General features: G+C 53.4%; 1 protein-coding gene across 1 annotated transcript in view; it reads left to right on the plus strand.

The window, feature by feature from the left end:
• The first annotated feature begins 6,742 nt into the window (after positions 1-6,742).
• The window catches only part of Lpcat1 (lysophosphatidylcholine acyltransferase 1), a 47,969-nt gene continuing 37,437 nt past the window's right edge, over positions 6,743-17,274 (plus strand). The window contains exon 1 of the mRNA XM_020183020.2: positions 6,743-6,892. Coding sequence (XP_020038609.1) covers positions 6,758-6,892 — 135 coding nt within the window. The 5' untranslated portion in view covers positions 6,743-6,757. The remainder of the gene's footprint in view (positions 6,893-17,274) is intronic.

A 17,274-nucleotide genomic window follows, 5' to 3' on the forward strand; every position in this document is an offset into this window, starting at 1 on the left:
ACAACACAGTTGGCAACTTACGAGAGACAGATTCCTAGGAAAATACAAGCACAAATTTATAGGGGAAATAACGTGAATTCTGCAAAAATGCTTTAAGAAATCATACTCGGAGAGCAGCCGGCATTAACAGCACCCACCATGAATACAGAGGCAGAGTTCTCAAGAAGATGCTGCCACAGAGCCCAGCGGAGTGACAAGGGGAGCACGACACACCCTGAGGAAAAAGGCACAGGTGTTCACTCTCGCTGCTCCTGTCAAAGAAGCAAAAGTCATCCAGATGAGGAAGGAAGGAAGAAGCAAAAGTCATCCAGGAAGGAAGGAAGGAAGGAAGGAAGGAAGCTCTCTTTATTTGCAAGAGACATGATGTTCTGTCTAGGAAATACCGAGCCAGTGAGAGAGCTACTGGAAGGGGCAAGGGGCTTCAGAGAGTGGGTGTTCAGACACAAAATCAGTGCATAAAGACAAGTTCTGTTTCTATACACTGCCAACAAACAGTTCAGATTGCAAAGAATTTAAAAGCACCATTTACCTTAATCCCAAAGCATTAAATTCTGCAAATCTGACAGTGGAGGTGCACTGTCTGCACACTGCAAGCTACCAACATCACTGAGAGAAATTAAAGAAAGCCTGGAAAACTGAGAAAGATAGCATGGTAGTGGATGAAAAAACTCAGTACTGCTAGGGCGCCATTTCTCCCACACATTCTGTGTGGAGTCAACATACTCTAACAAAATTACAGGATTTCCTTGTGGAAATTGACACATTGATTTGAAGACTCATAGAAATGGAAAGGACCTAGAATTGCCTTGGGAACAACTTTCAAAAAGGAAAACTAAGTTTGAGAACCAATGCTGTGGGACCTCAAGACAAATTACAAAAACTACAGCAATTGCAATGGTATGGGAATTACATCAACACAGGGAAACAGGTCCTGGGGGTGAGCAGACACCTCAGAATAGAAGCCACACACCAGTTTTCCGCCAGTGTTGAGGCGACTCAGTGACCGTGGAGCCAGTGTGCATCACAGGTGAACGATGGAGATACAGCTGTACCTACTGCTAAAAATTAGCTCGCTATGGATTGCAGCTAGAAGGGTAAAATATGAACTATAAAACTTCTTGAGAAAAACAGTAGAGAAAATATTTGTGACTTTGGGTTAAGCAAAGACTTTTTTTTTAAGAACAACAGCAAAAGCAGGACTCGTTTTTTAAAAAGATAAATTGAGCTTCATAAAAACTCAGAACTTCTCCTCTTTGGAAAATACTTCAGCTGGGCCTGATGGCATGTGCCTATAGTCCAGCCAACAGGAGGCTGAAGCACAAGGATCACTTGAGCCCACAGTTTGGGGTCAGTCTGGGAAAATAGTGAGACCTAGGCTCAAATTTAAAAAAAGGAAGGAAAGAAGGGGAGGGATGGATGGAGGGAAAGAATCCTGTTGAAAGAGTGAGAAGATAACCATAGGATGGCAGAAAATATTTTCAAATCATATATATTATAAAGAAGTTGTATTCAGAATAAATAAAAACTCTCTAGACCCACTAGTTTAAAATTTAAAAAGTGATGAGGAAAATGTTTGAACAGATAATTGAGAGATTTCTGATTGCAAACGGGCAGATGAAAAGATGCTAAGTGTCACGTGGCCCAGGGAATGCAAGTCCCCGTCACAGTGAGAACTGCCACATCAACACCAGGACATCTGAAACACTCAGTGTTGCCAAGGGTGCAGAAAAACAACCAAAACAAAAAACAAAATAGACACTTACTGCATTAGAATTTTATATGCAACAGGGGAAAGTCCTACAAAGTAGAGGTAAAATTAAAACGGTTTAGACAACCCAAATGGAAGACAAGTTGTAACAGCTCTGCATCACAAAAATGTTAGTGGATGAGCTGGGGACATAGCTCAGTGGTGGACACTGGTCTATGTCACACAAGGCCCTAGGTTCCATCCCTAGCACCTCCCCCCACACACACCTGTTCACTTATGTGTGTACATATACAGAAATTAGTGCAATTTCTTTGGGAGGAAAGAACACAACATAAGAAAATTCAGTTCTAAACAGAGCAGTGACTGTGCTTACAATGGTTACGATACATATAAATACAAAAGCCTTTCCTTTTTAAAACAAAAGAATCTTTTTAGATGGGTACAGTGGCTCACACCTGTAATCCCAGCATACCATAAGCCCTACAGCAGACACTAAAAACCTGAAATAAAGAGGGATAGCTAGATGAGCAATGGTGTTGGTAAGACGAAAATCTACTCAAGAGGCAGACATTTTGAGGACCAGCCTGAGGAAAAAGTTAGTGAGGTCCCATCTCAACAAAGTGGGGTGTGGTGACACGTGCCCATCACCTCAGCTTTGTGGAAGATGCAGGGAGGAGAACCACGATCTGAGGCTGGCCCAGGCAAGAGCCTGAAAAATAACTACAACCGAAAGGACTGGGGGCAGGGATGTGGTTCAACTGTAGAGTGCCTACCTACCAAGCACAAAGCCCTGAGTTCGAACCTCGGTACAGTCCAAAAATTGTTTTAATCTCTTACAAAAATCATTGACTAAGCCAGGTGTAGTGGCACACACACACCTGTGATACCGTAAGCAGAGGCAAGAGGATCACAAGTTGGAGGCCAGGCCCGGCAAAAGCAAAATACAAAGGAAAGGCTGTGGGTGTCACCCCGGTGGTACGGCACTTGCCCAGCATGCTCGAGGCCCTGGGTTCAATCCTTAGTGCCACACACGTAAACAAAAAAAGTAACTGTTCAAAGCAAAAGCAACCACACTGTACGGTACATTTGCACCATATGCAGAATGAAAATGCACGTGAAGTCAGCAGAGGACGGCTAGGAGGGAAGCAGACGTGTGACCCTGACAAGGTCTTCAGTACCAGGTGGAGCTGTGTAGTATTATCTGGAATGCCTTCAAACATGAACGTACCGTAAGCCCCACAGCAGACACGGAAGAATTAAAACGAAGAGGTACGGCTGATGAGCGATGGTGGTAGGGTGAAAACCGACTAAATTCGTCCGAAGGAATTCAATATGAGAAAAAAACCATGAAGACCAGAGATCAGAAAACAAACAGCAAGCTCGTATATTGAAACCCCAGCATATGTGCACATCAGACGTAGGTGATCTACGGTTAAAGGAGGAGGTTTTCTTAGACGTTGTTGATAAAGCGAGGTGCATCTCTAGGCTGTCTATAAGAAACCCTCTTTAAATGTAAAGCCCCGGAAAGATGAGAGTTAAAGGATGGGGACTCAAACTGTGGAAACACTAAACATGAGGAAGTCAGGTGACTACTCCAAGGTCAAAGTGGACGTCTGCTGGGGAAAGAGAAAGACATTCCACTGATTCACTGAGGAAAACTCGAAATATGCATGTGTGCAATATCGTACCTTCAAAATAAGCACATGCAGCAAAAGCTAGTCATACTGAAAGGTCATATAGACAACTCCACAATTACAGTTGGCTTCTGTTATTAATAGAAAAAATAACAAAAAGTAACATGGACACAGAAGTCCTGGACAAAGCTGTCAGTCAATTACACCCCATTGGCATTCATCAAGCACTCCGCCCCAAAACATAGACCACAAAAATGTTAAACTCATACAAACTATGTGCTGTGACCACAAAGGAATCATATTAAAATGAATAACAGAGATATAGCTGGAACTCCCCCAAATATCTGAACATTAATTCACAACTAAGCTACACTTTGATGGAGAAGAGCCCACATGAGAAAATCCAAGGTAAACTGAAAATGGGTGAAAGTGAAAATCGTCACACCAGCATCTGTAGAACGAGAACAAGGTAGAATTCAGAAGGAAACGTATAGCGTTAAATAAGAAAGGTCTAATCAATGGCCTACACTTCCATCCTACAGAAGCAGGGAAGAAGAGCAAATTAACTGAAAGGAGAATGGCTTGCAGGAGTGACTTTGTTCTCCATGTCTCCTTTTTCTGCCATGTGAGGACAAGAGTTCCTGTCCAGAGGATGCTGTCTTGGAAGCAGAGACTGGACACTCGTCAGACCCTAAACCTGCTGACCCCTTGATCTCGGACTTCCCAGGCTCCACCCTGTGGAAGAACAAATTTCTGTTCCTTGTAAACCACACAGTCTTGCGTATTTTGTTACAGCAGCACAGACTAAGACAGAGGACTTCCCATATGGCCCTATGGCCTCTGTTTCTGGAGGATATGTGCGTATGACAAACATCTTCCTATGACAGTCACTTCCTTGCCTGTATGTCTCACCACAGCTGACTGAAACAGATTGCCTGCTCCAGCCTCCAAATGTGTAGCACCATTGACCCCAGGACCAACTGTGGTTACACCCAGGCTATACCTCCCAGGATAACATGCCAGGCAGCAAGGACAGGCCCTTTGCTGGGAGATGGAACTCCTCCGCTCACCTACCCAGCTGGAGGACACTTGCCCTTTCTCATCTACTGACCCTGCTTAGAGGGCTCACCCCAATTCTTCCCTAGGACTCACACCATAGTCTTAGTCTCCAAAGCAGTGGACCACCCTCAGATAAGACCACAGAGCTCTGTGTTCTCACAGTCCTGAAGGACAGAAATCTGAGATCAAGACCCTGCAGGGCTGGCTGGCTCCCTCTGGATCTCTAGGGGAGGAGCTTCCCAGGTCCCTCCAGCATCCCAGTCTTCTCCTCCTGCCCAAATGTCCCCTTTATAAGGACACCAGTCACCATGGTCATCTGCAAAGACTCCGTTTCCAAATAAGGTCACATCCACAGGTACCAGGTGGTTAGGACTTCAGCATCTCTGGTGGGATGCAGCCCAGCCTTCAGGAAGCTGACAGCTCTCCCAAGGCTAACCAGGCTCCCTGCCCCATTTCCAACAGGCTTTTCTCTAACATTACAGCTGGGCATATTTGCTTTGTTTTTGTTTTTTGAGAAAGAGTCTCAGTATATAGCTCAGGCTGGCCTGGAGCTCACTTCGGCCAGTAACCCCTGCCTCAGCCTCCCAGGTGGTGTGCTTAAAGCTGGGCATATTTAATTCCATCCTGACCTCTGAAACTGGACCCTGACTGGCACATCTGCACATGCTGGTCACAACTGTCCAAGAGTCTGAGGTTGGAAAAATCTGGCCAGGGTGCCCTCAGTCATCTCTGCCTGAGAGACTTCAGGTGGCACCTAGGGCAGCCTGTTGCCTGGGGGAGGAGGTGCTACCCGCAAGGTTGTTAGGTGGTTGAGCTTCTGCAGATCAGCCTGCAGTGCTGGACTCTGTGTTTAAGATTGGAGCAAGTAGCAACTAAAAGCCAAGGTCAGTGGAATGCTGATGGACAGGCCCAGGGCAACAGACAGAGCCCCACTGACACCCACCAGCAATCAGGTTCCTCACAGTCCCCAAGGGTTCAGTGTCCCTCCCAGCACAGAGGGAAGGCAGGGGCTGCTCCCCAGAGAATTTTACAAAGGGGACAAGGAGGTCCTGAGGGGAGGTCAGTCCCTGAGGTCAAGAACATAGCTTTAAAGTGTACTGACCTGCAGGTGCCTCTACTGTCAGCACTGAGGAACTCTGCAGACCCCTGGCTGTCACCTTAGGTCCCCTCGGTGTCCCTTTCCTCATTCAGGTCTTAAAACACAGAAGGTCCTCAGCATGGCCATATGCCTATGTTGTCCATCAGCCAGTTATCAGAGGGGTCTGGTCACTTCCTGCCCTGTTGTGGAGGAAAGGACATGTCTGGGAATCCCCAGAGCACTGGTGTCCCTAAGGAGCCACAGGACTTTAGGAGAGGTCAACCTGGAAGCCGCGGGAGGCTGGGAATACCAGGAGAGCTCTGCTCCTTCCTCATCTTTGGGGTCCACGGGCGAACCGACGCCGGCTGCAGGGAGTCCAGCCCTTCCTTGTCCACATCCTGCTATGTATCTGGTGCAATGAGAAGTGCACACAGGAATTCGGATATTGTTACAAAAGGCACACGGTGAATTTCGTAAATTTTTATTTTGACCACAGAGCTATTTTGTGCCCTCGTTAATAACGTGCCACAAATTAGGGATCCCTAAATGTCTCCTCCCCTTCCTCCATGTAAGCAACTGCAGGAATCAGAGTACTTAGGGTCCAAGAAAGAAGCACTAGATTCCCATCGCCCTTCTCCAACCAGTACAGCTCTGCCAAGGCTGCCTTAGCGGACAGCAGGCATGGCGCGACCGGGCGCAGCGCTGGGAAAACCGCGTTCCCGAGTCCGGAGACCCCGGAGGAAAGGCAGGCGGCGCGGCAGGGCCCGGTGGGGTCCTCCACCCGCCCCTCGGCCGCACAGGACCCACTCCGACTGCGCCCCGGAATCACCCGCCCGCCACCCGGGGGAGCGCGCGTGCGCGCCCCTTCCTCCGTCCCCGCTAGGCCACAGCTGACCGCGCCCTCGGCCGGCGCACAGGCGAGCTGAGCGGGCAGGGCGGACGCGACGGGCCGTACAGCCCGACAGCCGCGGCGAGCCCGCCGGCGCCCCGAGAGGACACAGCCCGTCCGCGCGCATCCGGACGCGCACGGGGCGGGCTCGGCTCGGTGGCGGAGGCGGGGCTCGCGGGACGCCCCGCCTTCAGCCCCGCCCCCCGCCCACGTCACATCTCTCCTCCCGCGCCTGCGCCGCCCGCCCGCTGGCCGCGCATCCTCTGCCCGCGCCCGCCGCGCTCGGCCGGGTTTCGCCCCGCTCCGCTCTCCTCCCGCCTGCGGTCGTCGGCTCCGCGGCGTCCCGCGCCCAGCTCCCTTGCGGCGGCGGCGGCGGCGGACGGGCGGCCATGAGGCTGCGGGGTCGCGGGCCGCGGGCCGCCCCCGCCTCCGGCGCTGGGGCCGGCGATGCGCCGCGGCTGGCGCCCCCGGGGCGGAACCCCTTCGTGCACGAGCTGCGCCTGAGCGCCCTGCAGAAGGCCCAGGTGGGTTCTCCGTACGCCCGGGCGCGCGCCGGCGGGGATGCGGACCCGGGAGGCGCCGCCGGGATGGGGTGGGGAGGGGGACCCGGGCAGTCAGGCCCGGCCAGCCGCGGCCCCTCCCCTGCAGCCGCCCTCAGCCCCCGCGGCCAGCGGTCCCACTCTCCCATGCGCTCCGCCGCGGGATCCTCCGGCCCCGTAACCAGGCTTCCCGCCGTCCGCACCCCCTTTGCTCGGTACCCGCATCCCTAAACTCAGCCACGCAGCCCTCTTCCCTGGGCCCGCACCCGCATCCCGGCCCGCCTCTCCCTGGTCCGTGCGCCCGCTCCCGCCGATTGCAGGCCCCTGGGCGCCCACAGGGACCACGGAGCGGGAGGCCGACTTTGTGGCTTCTGGCTGGTCACTTGAATCACCGCCCGGGGCAGCGGACGTGTGGGGCCCCTGGGCTAAGCCAGCAGGAGGATTTCCACATCGACGTATGCAAGTTGTTTCCTGGGGCACGCACATCATCCAGACTGTAAGGGACGCTCCCCTGGGGCGGCTGTGACGGAATCAACTTTATACGACCTGGTTCCCTCCCCACGTGGGAGGGAACGCGTGTGCGGTGGCTTTCCCTGACCCTCACTTGTGGGCTGGGAGGGTGGTGAGTGGGCACCTCCAGGCGGAGGGAGGGACACTGGCCCCTTTTGTTCCTGTGGCTTTCACTATGGATCACATGTCCCTTGCAATGCTGGTCCTCTGTGTTGACTTCCCCCATTCTCTGGGGCCAGGTATGTCCGAAGTCCTGTGTGATCACCCAAAGGCCCTTTTTTTGAGTCCCCAGTAATACCTAGGCGCTATCGTAGGTTCAGGACTCCTGTGGCCGCCTGCCTGTGGGAAAACTTCCTTTGGGAGGAGACTGAGATGTTTTCAGTGTGTCATTTCTCTGAGGTAACATTAAGGTGAAAAGCTCTTGAAGTCAAGTCGGTGAAGGTTGTCACTCTCCCAGGACACTTGCTGCTTCTCAGAGCTCCTGTGGGATTGCTTGGCTATGAGAAGGAAATGGTGGACAGAAGGTTGAAGATGGAGAGGCCAGGTTATCCCCAAGTTGGCTCCAGGTTGTTCCCTACCTCTGCCTGTTTCTGGTGCCAGACAGAGGTGGGGACAGGACAGTGCTGCTTGTGATGCTTTGCCTGGAGCCTCCTCTGCTGTATCACTTGCTCAGTGACATCCTCACCTGCGTGGGCTGTGCCTGTAACTGTGCCTGCCTTCATTTCTCAGTCCCTCCCCAGCCACCAGCTCTCTTCCCCAGTCCCTCCCTGGCTTGGTGCCCTCCCTCTTGCTGCGTCTCTGAACCTTAGAATCCTTCCATGGGCTCTCTCAGGAGAAAACTCTGACTCCTTCCTGGGATTTTGGAGGCACCTCTTCACTCTCACCCTGTCCACTCCACCCTGATCAAGCAGTCCCAACCCCGCCTGGCCACCCTGCCCCACCACCCAGCCTGGCTGTATTGCCCCTCAGGTGGGCTTTTTCTTCCTGTCCTTTTCTTCTTTGGCCTACCAGCTTCTTCCTCCAGTCTTCCCTTCAGGTAGGTGGACCTCCACTCCCTCTGTGCCCTGCCTGTCATAGCCCCCTTAACATGGATGCACACGTCTGTGCTGCCCAAAAGCATGTGACCACCTTCCAACAGGAGGCAGGGCAGAGACCTAGCTGAGTGTGGAATCAGGAAGTTCCCGGCCTGCCCAGTGGCTCAGGCTGGAGCTGTCCTCAGCTTCTCTGGGGCAGGGGTCATGGATGTGCTCCAGTCCATGAGGTGGTGGCTGGAGCAGTGTTCTGCTGAGGGCTGCTCTTCAGGAGGCCCCTCAAGGCCAGGTGTGGGTGGCAGCACTTGGTGACATGCAATGTAAGAACAGGTGGGCTGGACACTTTGGCCTCCCAAAAAAGGGAGAGATACTCCGTCTGCACCTTGGCGCCATGTTCCGGAGGCCCCCCTCCCCCAGAGCCATCAGTGTGTTTGTGACAAAGTTGTCACTCATTAGTTGTTACATCCTGAGACCAAGGGATGTTGCTTCTAGATGTCCTCGGAGAGCTCTTCCCAGCATTGCTCTGAAAGCTGTCTTCTTTATAAGGTATCACTAAAGCTTCTCCATGGTAAATGTTTCCCCAAAGAAAGTAAAGGATTTGTTAAGACAGAGGCTAGGAAACTCACATGCCCAAGTTCCAAGTGGAGCCAGACCATCCATTGCCTGTCCCTTTCCAGGGAGGGGCTGTTGTGTGGCTTTGGATTAAGGCCACACAGGCCACCTTGGCCCCTGGCAGCCCATCTGTCATTTAACTACAGATTTAGTGAAGAGCTTAAGCATCTCTGTGAACAGAAAGCAACTCACGGAGATCTGACAGAGGGACCCAGACCATTGGGGTGGGTCAAGCCTGCTGGTGTTTACCTCTGGCTAAGGCTGGGTTACAGCTGAAGTACAGGACTGGAAAGAGTGCAGTGCTGGGTCTTGGGGCTTTCAGCTGAAGTTCTTCAGGGTCAGGTTCATTGTTATTTTTGAACTCTGGAGATGGTTTTCTATCACCAGGGCTTTTGGGGTACTTCCCATGAACTTTGTGGTGTAAGCACTTCCCTCCAGCTCTGTGGGTTTTCCCAGCTCTGAGTTTACTTCCTGGACAGCAGAGCCACCTTCTCCTTGCTGGAGCTCTGTCCTATGTCAGTGCCTAGGGCTTAGAGGACGATGTGATTCCCACCATCCATTCTGTCCCCCCATAGGACGATGGTAAGGCTGAATCCCACAACCACCACAGAGCCCTGCATGGAATTTACTTCAAAGTGTTTAGTCCTTTTTTCCATATACCTGAAAGCAGCAGGTGGACCCCCCCCCCACATCCCCACACACACACCCCTCACAGCCTCCAATCAGGTGTAGTACTTCTAGAGCAGGGGTCCCACGCCACCCCTTCCACTCCCCCAGCCTCTCTTGCAGATGGCTGGTGTTTGCACTTGGCCCCAGGCCCACAAGCACACCCTGCCCATGGGGCACCTGGCCGCCCTGGTGTTCCTTTGTGCCACCGCAGGGGTGTGTCCTGCCCCCGAAGCTGCCCTGGGGGCCTCTGGGACATGGAGGACAGTGAAGGGGCAGAGGAGATGGCAGGACTGCACAGCATCCATCCCTTCCCCGGATGCCTGGAGCAGATACCAGGCCTGTGGCCCGTGCCACCTGACATCTGATAGTCCACATGTGGCAAGGGAGGTCCTGACCTTTGGTCACTGTCAGCTGCAGCCCTGGGAGGCAGATGGAACACAGAACCATGTCCCTGTGTCACAGATGAAGGTATATTGCTGGGATACTGTGATGTCCTGGTGCAGTGTGGTCAGGCTTACTGAGGACATTTGCATGGCCTCAGAGGGATCCCGCACCTGGCCTTCTCCTCCAGGTCATCTGGAAGGGTGCACTTAGAACTTGGTAGTGGTTATTTGGGCAGTGGGAAGGGAGATTCAACATTGAGAAAGACCTAACTTTGACTTTTTATAGCCTTCTGCCTGAGAACTTGAAATTTTATCATACGTGTATACACATATACATGTGTAAATGTACACACACACAGCTTTGGTTTAAAACTGACAGCAAAGCACAGAAACATGCAAAAGTGAAGGCATAGAACAAGTCTTAAACCAACATTATTAGTTTTATTTTCTTGGTGGGGTTTGAACTCAGGCCCTTGTACTTGCTGTATGGTCACTCTACCACTTGAGCTATACCCCCAGCCCTTTTGTGCTTTCCTTCTTTTCCCAATAGAATCTCAGGTTTTTGCCTGGGACCAGCCTGGAATTTCCGTCCTGCAGATCTCTGCCTCCTGTGTAACTAGGACCACATGCACCACAACGCCTGGCTTATTTGTTGAGATGGGGTCTCACTAACTTTGTAGCCCCTGCTGGCCTCAACCCACCATCCTCCCTAGTAGCTAGGATCATAGGCATGAGCCACCATACCTGGTTTAAACTAGCATTACTAAAAGTACCTGCCCGAATGACCTCGTGTTAATGTCATTAGAAAGAGCAGGGCACTTTAACATGGTCAATGCATGGTCAACTCTGCGGGTTGTTACCTGTCTCCCTTGTGGGCCCTGGGGCTGGCTCTGTGGCCCTCAGCGTTGGCAGTGGGCGTGGCTTAGGTCTCACACGTGGGCTGAGCTCTGCACTCTTCTGCATAGTGTGGTCCCCACTCCAGACCCAAGTAGGGCAGCACCTTCCCGGGGCAGACAGCTGACATTTGAGAGCCTCGCTGTCCCCTCTCCACGGTCCCGAGATACCAGTGGAGTGCACACTTTCACAGATTCATGCTCAGTTCTGGCCTTGTGCCTGGGGCTGGCATCCAGCTTGCTGTCGATTTCAGGATTCACTCTACTCTCGTGGGAGCTCAGAGCCCCACTGTGCTGGCATCCACCCGGGTGTCCGGGGTCTGGATGCAGCATGTGCGTGCTGCTTTTTCTCAGTACCCGTTGAGTGTTAATGTGCCTGGGATAAGAGCTGTCTTCCACTTTCTTAGCTGTAATTTTTACAGTTTTTCCTATCTTTTGGTTTAAATCAGAGGTCGCCTTTTTCTCTGTAAGGTGCCCAGTAAGTGAGCTGGCCTAGGCTCTTTACCTTTCACATCATGGGCAGTGGCCTGTCCCTCACCCCGTGTGAGGACGTGTGATCAGGAGTGTCTGAGCAAGATATCCACCAAAATCATGTCTCAAAGCCTGTCTGACCCAGGGACCCCAAGGGACTCTTCCTGACCTCAGGGCTCCTCAATCTGCCTGTTTCAGTCCCTTCACAGGACACAGCCCAGGACAAAAGTACCACCAATTCAGCTGGCCAGGGGCCAGATAGCTCTCATGGGGCTGCTGATGTGCCTTAGTGTCCTGACCAGGGCTGGAGTTTCTGTTCTGCAAACCTGTAGGGTAGCTGTGGCCTATTTTGAAGATGGATCCAAAGGGAAGTGTCTGGTGCTCCGTGTGTGTGTCGATAGCATGTCTGCTATCGACTGCCTGAGTCAGTCGGCGTGTGTCCTCGCCACTCCTCTCTGCCCAGTAAAGCATGTCCCCCTCACCCCAGCATTGGGGTCTGGGTGATTTGGGTGTGATTAAATACTGTGCTCACACTCAGGCTGGCAAGGCCCCCCACCCCCGCTCCCACCCCAGGCACAGTGCTTCCTCCACTCTTGCATTTTGTAGCCCTTCAGGATGCCCCCAGAACCATGGGTGGAGGTGTTGACCACTGCCCAACCGTGAATGTGCCACGGGGTGGAGGTGGGAGGACCTTCACAGACACAGTCGCCCCCGGCCAGCTGCTCTGCCCCCACGCCGTCTGCAGCTGTACCTGAACTGTGCTGTGACCTCCATCTTCACCCTGCATTCAGGAGTGACCAGTCAGGGGATACACAGCCCCTTGTTGTCTACTCCCCCTCCTCCCCTGACCAGCTGAAGGCATAGCTACCATGTTTTGGGGGTGCTCCTGTGTCTGTGGGTGGCACAGGGTACTCTGTACGTGACAGGCCCTGCTTGGGTCTCTCCACAGTTGGGGAGTTCAGGACATGCTAGGCATAGGGGTGCCCGAGCAGGCAGGGCGTGTGGCTGTCCTGCTGAACAAGTGAGGGCATGTAGAACTACCGAAGGGTGTGGGTTTCTGCATTCTTTTGCTCAGACAAGGCCGGGGTCCTGGAGATGACAAGAACTTTGGGTCTGGCTTTTGCTGAGCCTCCCTGCTGGGCTCCAGGGGTTGGAGGAGGGGGCCATTCAGAGTGGGTCCCTGTGGCGCTCCAGCGGGCCTATCTCACTGCCCAGTGGGAGTCATACGATGCCCACTTCTCTGAGCAGGCCATCCCCTGCCTGTCTGTCCCCTCTCAGGTCCCCACCCCAGTGACCACTGGCTCAGAGCATAAATTCTGCCATAGGGCCTCAGCTGCCCAACTTCAGAGCTGGAATGTGAAATTATGGCCTTAGGGTCAGGGCAGGGGCCTATCTGGCCTGCAAGCCCTGAGGGTGAGGATCCTGCTAGGTCCCCAGGAGCGATTGTTGGAGTAACAGTCAGTCGTTAATAACCAGGTAGTTCTTGCCACCTGCTGCTTGAACTAGCCCTTCTTCAAGGGACAGCATCCCCTGGGAGCATAGATGGCTTATGGCGACATTCCTCAACATTTTGACCCTTGGTGGGCTGTGGCAGCATGGCAGAAGCAAGCCCCTCACCCCTGTCCTCCCTGTCCTTCCATCCCTCAAAAGTTCAGGCCTCCTGCAGTGTCTCTGGCCGTGGGCCCCCAGACACCTGGCAGCCGTGCTTCTGTCTGAGTCCCACCCGTGTTGTGTCCAGCTGGCCCGTCCTGCACATGAGGTTCAGTGCCTCCAAATCTCTCTTTCCAAGGCAGGTAATTACAAGGAGGCCTCCCCGCAAGGTGAGGTGCCCGGGAAGTAGGTCAGCTGTAACCCTGTCCCTACAGAGGGATTTGAGCCAGCTTCTGCTTTGGGAGCCAAGCCTTGTTTCCAGAATGGATTATGTCCAGCCCCTAACTTACACTTTCCAGGGTTTTTTGCTTCTGTCCCAGCTCTGCTTCTCTGAGCATCTGTAGGAGCTGGGCCCTGAGCAGTTAGGTGACAGGCAGGCCCTCAGCAATGGGGTTTGAAGTTGGATTTCCCACCTGAGGCTACAGGGACAGGGCTCTGGCTCCCAGCTGGGTGTGGGGAAGGGAGAGGGTGGGTTCCTGAAAATCTGGGAGAGGAGACTTGTATACAGCTGAGCCTATAATAGGAGGAGGCCAGCCCAGGGCCAGTGGGGCAGCTCCTGGTGTATGTCCACCACGATGGTCCCAAAGCAGGGACTGGGGCATTGACTGAGAGCATCCATGTATGCTGCCCACCCTGTGCCCTCCAGCCACAGGGCCTTTGCACATGCGACACTGTCCTCCAGGTTTCAGCACACAGCCCCCATTTGTTTTAGTCTTTGCTGAAGTCTACCAGTCACTACAGACACCCTTCAGAGACAGTGCCCACCCACCCCTTCCCTGTAGAGTCCATCTCCCATCCAGAATACTGCTTGGGCTTGTGTTTGCTGAGTGAATAAGCGGGGAGGAGCCATCCCACACAGGGGACTGTAGGGAACAGCCTCAGGCCAGAGAGTGGGGTGCCTAGGAATCTGCATTGCAGATCAAAGGGTTAAAGGTCCACATACCAGTGCCTTTTGCTAGGGTTGGGAGAATTCTTTACCCAGAGCCTGGGCTACATGGACTTCTTGTTTTTATTTTATTTCTTTTTTTGTGCTACTGAGGTTTGAACTCAGAGCCTCTCACTTGCTAGGCAGGTGCTCTACCACTTGAGTCATGACCCCAGTCCTTTTTTGCTTTAGTTATTTTTCAGATAGGGTCATGAGTTTTTCTACCTACAGCATCTCACATAGCTGGGATTACAGGCATGCCCTGCCACACCTTCCTAACTTTTTTGCCCAGGCTAGCTTTGAACACCAGTTCTCCAGATCTCTGCCTCTAGAGTAGCTGGGATTATAGATGTGAGCCAATATGTCTAGCCTGCAGGGGCTCTCGAAGCCAGGAGGGAAGTGAAGGAGGTCTTTTTTCTTTGATTTTGGTGGGTACCGGGATCTGAGCTCATGGCTTTCCTCTTGCTAGGCAGGCACTCTTCCATTTCAACCATGTCTGTAGCCTAAGAAGGTCTTTTAATATGGAAGGAGCTCCTGCCCTATGCCCCTCGCTCAGCACTTAGGGGAGCCCTCTGCGTCGTGAGACTGCACAGGTCCTGTCCACCTTGAGGGAGGGGACATCACCTCGTCTGGGATGAGGGGTGGCTGCCCTGGGACTGCTGCTGACTTTGGGGCTCCTGTCCTGTGTCCCATGCTGAGTACAGCCGATGCACCTGACCTCTGCCAGTCATGGGAGCCTGCTGTGGGTGTTCGCAGGCTTGCAGAGATCCCTCCACTGGCCAGCACCACTTCGTTTCCCTGATAGCCAAGCTGTGCTTGCCTGCGTGACTCATCCTCCATGCTTACAGGACTTGTCCTCCATGACTGTGTGGCTCGTCCATCAGGGTTAGACCCAGGTCCTCACTGCAGGGGATGAGGCTGTGTTGAGCGAGGTGGCTGTACCTCGCTCACAGGTCACACGTGGCCTGCTGCGGCCACCTGTTGAATGAGGAGATGCACCACAAGTGCTCTGAAGACACCTGCGACCTGGTGAACTAGACACGTGAACAGCTGCTCAGTGGAGAATCAGCCTAGGAGCCCAGGCAGGAGCAAGGAGTCACGGGCTGGTGGCCGGCAGCATATGTGTGGAGAGGAGACAAACCCAGAGCTCAACCCACCCCTCTGTGCCCCAGTGCCCCACACTCATTGGGACATTGGACATTTAGCCATGGGAATTGCCCAGGTCCCTGCTCGCTCAGTGATGAGGCTCCAGAACCATATCACAGACCCGAGGTTTTCCCAGACCAGCCCCTCCAAAGCTCGTAGGGCATCTTGGACGAGGGACGTGCTCCCAACCTGTAGTGTAGTGCCTGCTTTGGATGCCAGCTGTGTGAGGTCCACATGAAGGCGAGGGAGACTGGCCCTCCTACCGTGCGCCGCTCCCACCCTCCCCCCACGATCACGAGGCAGTGTCCCCGGGGTTCAGTGCAGGAACCTGAGCTGTTACTGGCATCACCTTGAGGATGTCCCCAGTGAGGCACCAGATACAGACCCAAATCCTGGCAGACGTCTCTGGGATCTTCCAGCTGACCCAGAGAAGCTGGCTGGAAGGGTGGGCAGGGAAAGGCCATCTGCCCTGGTGTTGGTGAGTGATCATCATGGGGGTCCTACAGTTGCAGGGTGCCATGCCTGGGAAAACCACCCTGCCGTCATCTGTTCGGTCCCAAGGGTAGATTTGCACACTCAGAGCACATCAGCAGTATCCTTCTGCAGGTGAGAATTCTCCACCGGGCAGCACTCAAGACTTCAGCTGACGGCGCTCGCATAGGTGTGGGAAGTTGGGGCTGGCTGAGGGTTTGGAAGAAAAATAGCTTCTCGTTAGAAAAGCTATATTTAATTTTAGATTTGAGTGGGAGAGCTAAGAAGTGCTTATAGATAGCTTAAGCCCAGGCTCTAAGGAAAGTTCCCGAGTGGAGGCGTGCACAGTTTTAGCCTCACACCAATGTCTGAAGGCTCCAGAGCACGGTGCAGTTGAGATCTGAGGCCACGGAGGTGGTCGGTGTTCACGTGTTAGTGAAAAACAGACAAATGAGCCCCATGTAAGTTTGGGCATATCACACAGGAAGAAGCGTGAATACTGCTGAACCACCCCTTGGATGCTACCTGTGTCTGCCCCCACCCCGTTGGCCCAATGAGTGTGGGGCACTGGGGCACAGAGGGGTGGGTTGAGCTCTGGGTTTGTCTTCGTAGTGTCTGTGTGTGAAAAGATAAAGCTACGGCAGCAGCTTACAGTGCCAGTGTCTCCTGTTCCTCTTCCGCTTCCGGCCTCATAGCTATCTGCAAAGGACTGTTTGCTTCCTACTTAGAAGCTGTGATCAGGGGGCCACAGGCACTTTGTAATCCAGCGAGGTGTTTGGTGACGGGCACAGGGCGGGAGGAGCCTGGTTGAGTTGCTTAAAGGGGCCCTGGGTGGCTGTCAGGTGTGAAGGGCTGGGCTGGCAGGCTTCCCTAAGGAGCTCACCTCTGTGCTCCAGGCGAGGACGCCTGCATGTGCTTTTTAAAGCCATTCTTGCTTTAAAAGGAAATGGTAAAATAAAACTGTGTCCTTCGCTACCTGTGTCAGCCGGTGGCCCTGGTAGACATGCATTGATTTTGCCCGGCCCTGCTGGGTGCCTCTGCGTGGTACACCTGCTGCTCCAAGACATCAGTCGTCAGTTCCTGGTTCAAGGGTACTGTGTCTGGTCTAAACCAGAATTCTCAGAAATAGCTTGCTTGATAAGTAACAGGAAAAAAAATCTCTGGCCCAGGTTTCCTGTGCCTCCCAATATCCTGGAGGGTTTCCTCCTCTCATGTCTCTGATCCACCTGGGTAAATCTGTGCTTCTCTGTCCTCAGGCCTCAAAATTTGTAGGTGACCAGGCTATAGCCTCTCACGGTGGCTGCTGAAGGATGCAAGTGACCGCTCCTTCCACTTCTGGACCAGGCTATAGCCTCTCACGGTGGCTGCTGAAGGATGCAAGTGACCGCTCCTTCCACTTCTGGACCCACCTCGCTTCCTGTCACAACGAACTTTGATCCCCTTGCTTCCCTTTGCCTCCTGTCCTGGCTGCTCCTACTTAACACCTGCTTATCAGCTCTGTCACTCTTCACTCTCTATTCTCTGGGGGTCATGCAGATGAGGGGCATGTGACCTTTAAGGACCCCTCCTCATCCCTCCTCAGTCATCCTTAGCAGTCCCAGATCCA

This window comes from Castor canadensis, chromosome 6 (assembly GCF_047511655.1).
Source record: "Castor canadensis chromosome 6, mCasCan1.hap1v2, whole genome shotgun sequence".
In the NCBI taxonomy this organism is placed as follows: domain Eukaryota; kingdom Metazoa; phylum Chordata; class Mammalia; order Rodentia; family Castoridae; genus Castor; species Castor canadensis.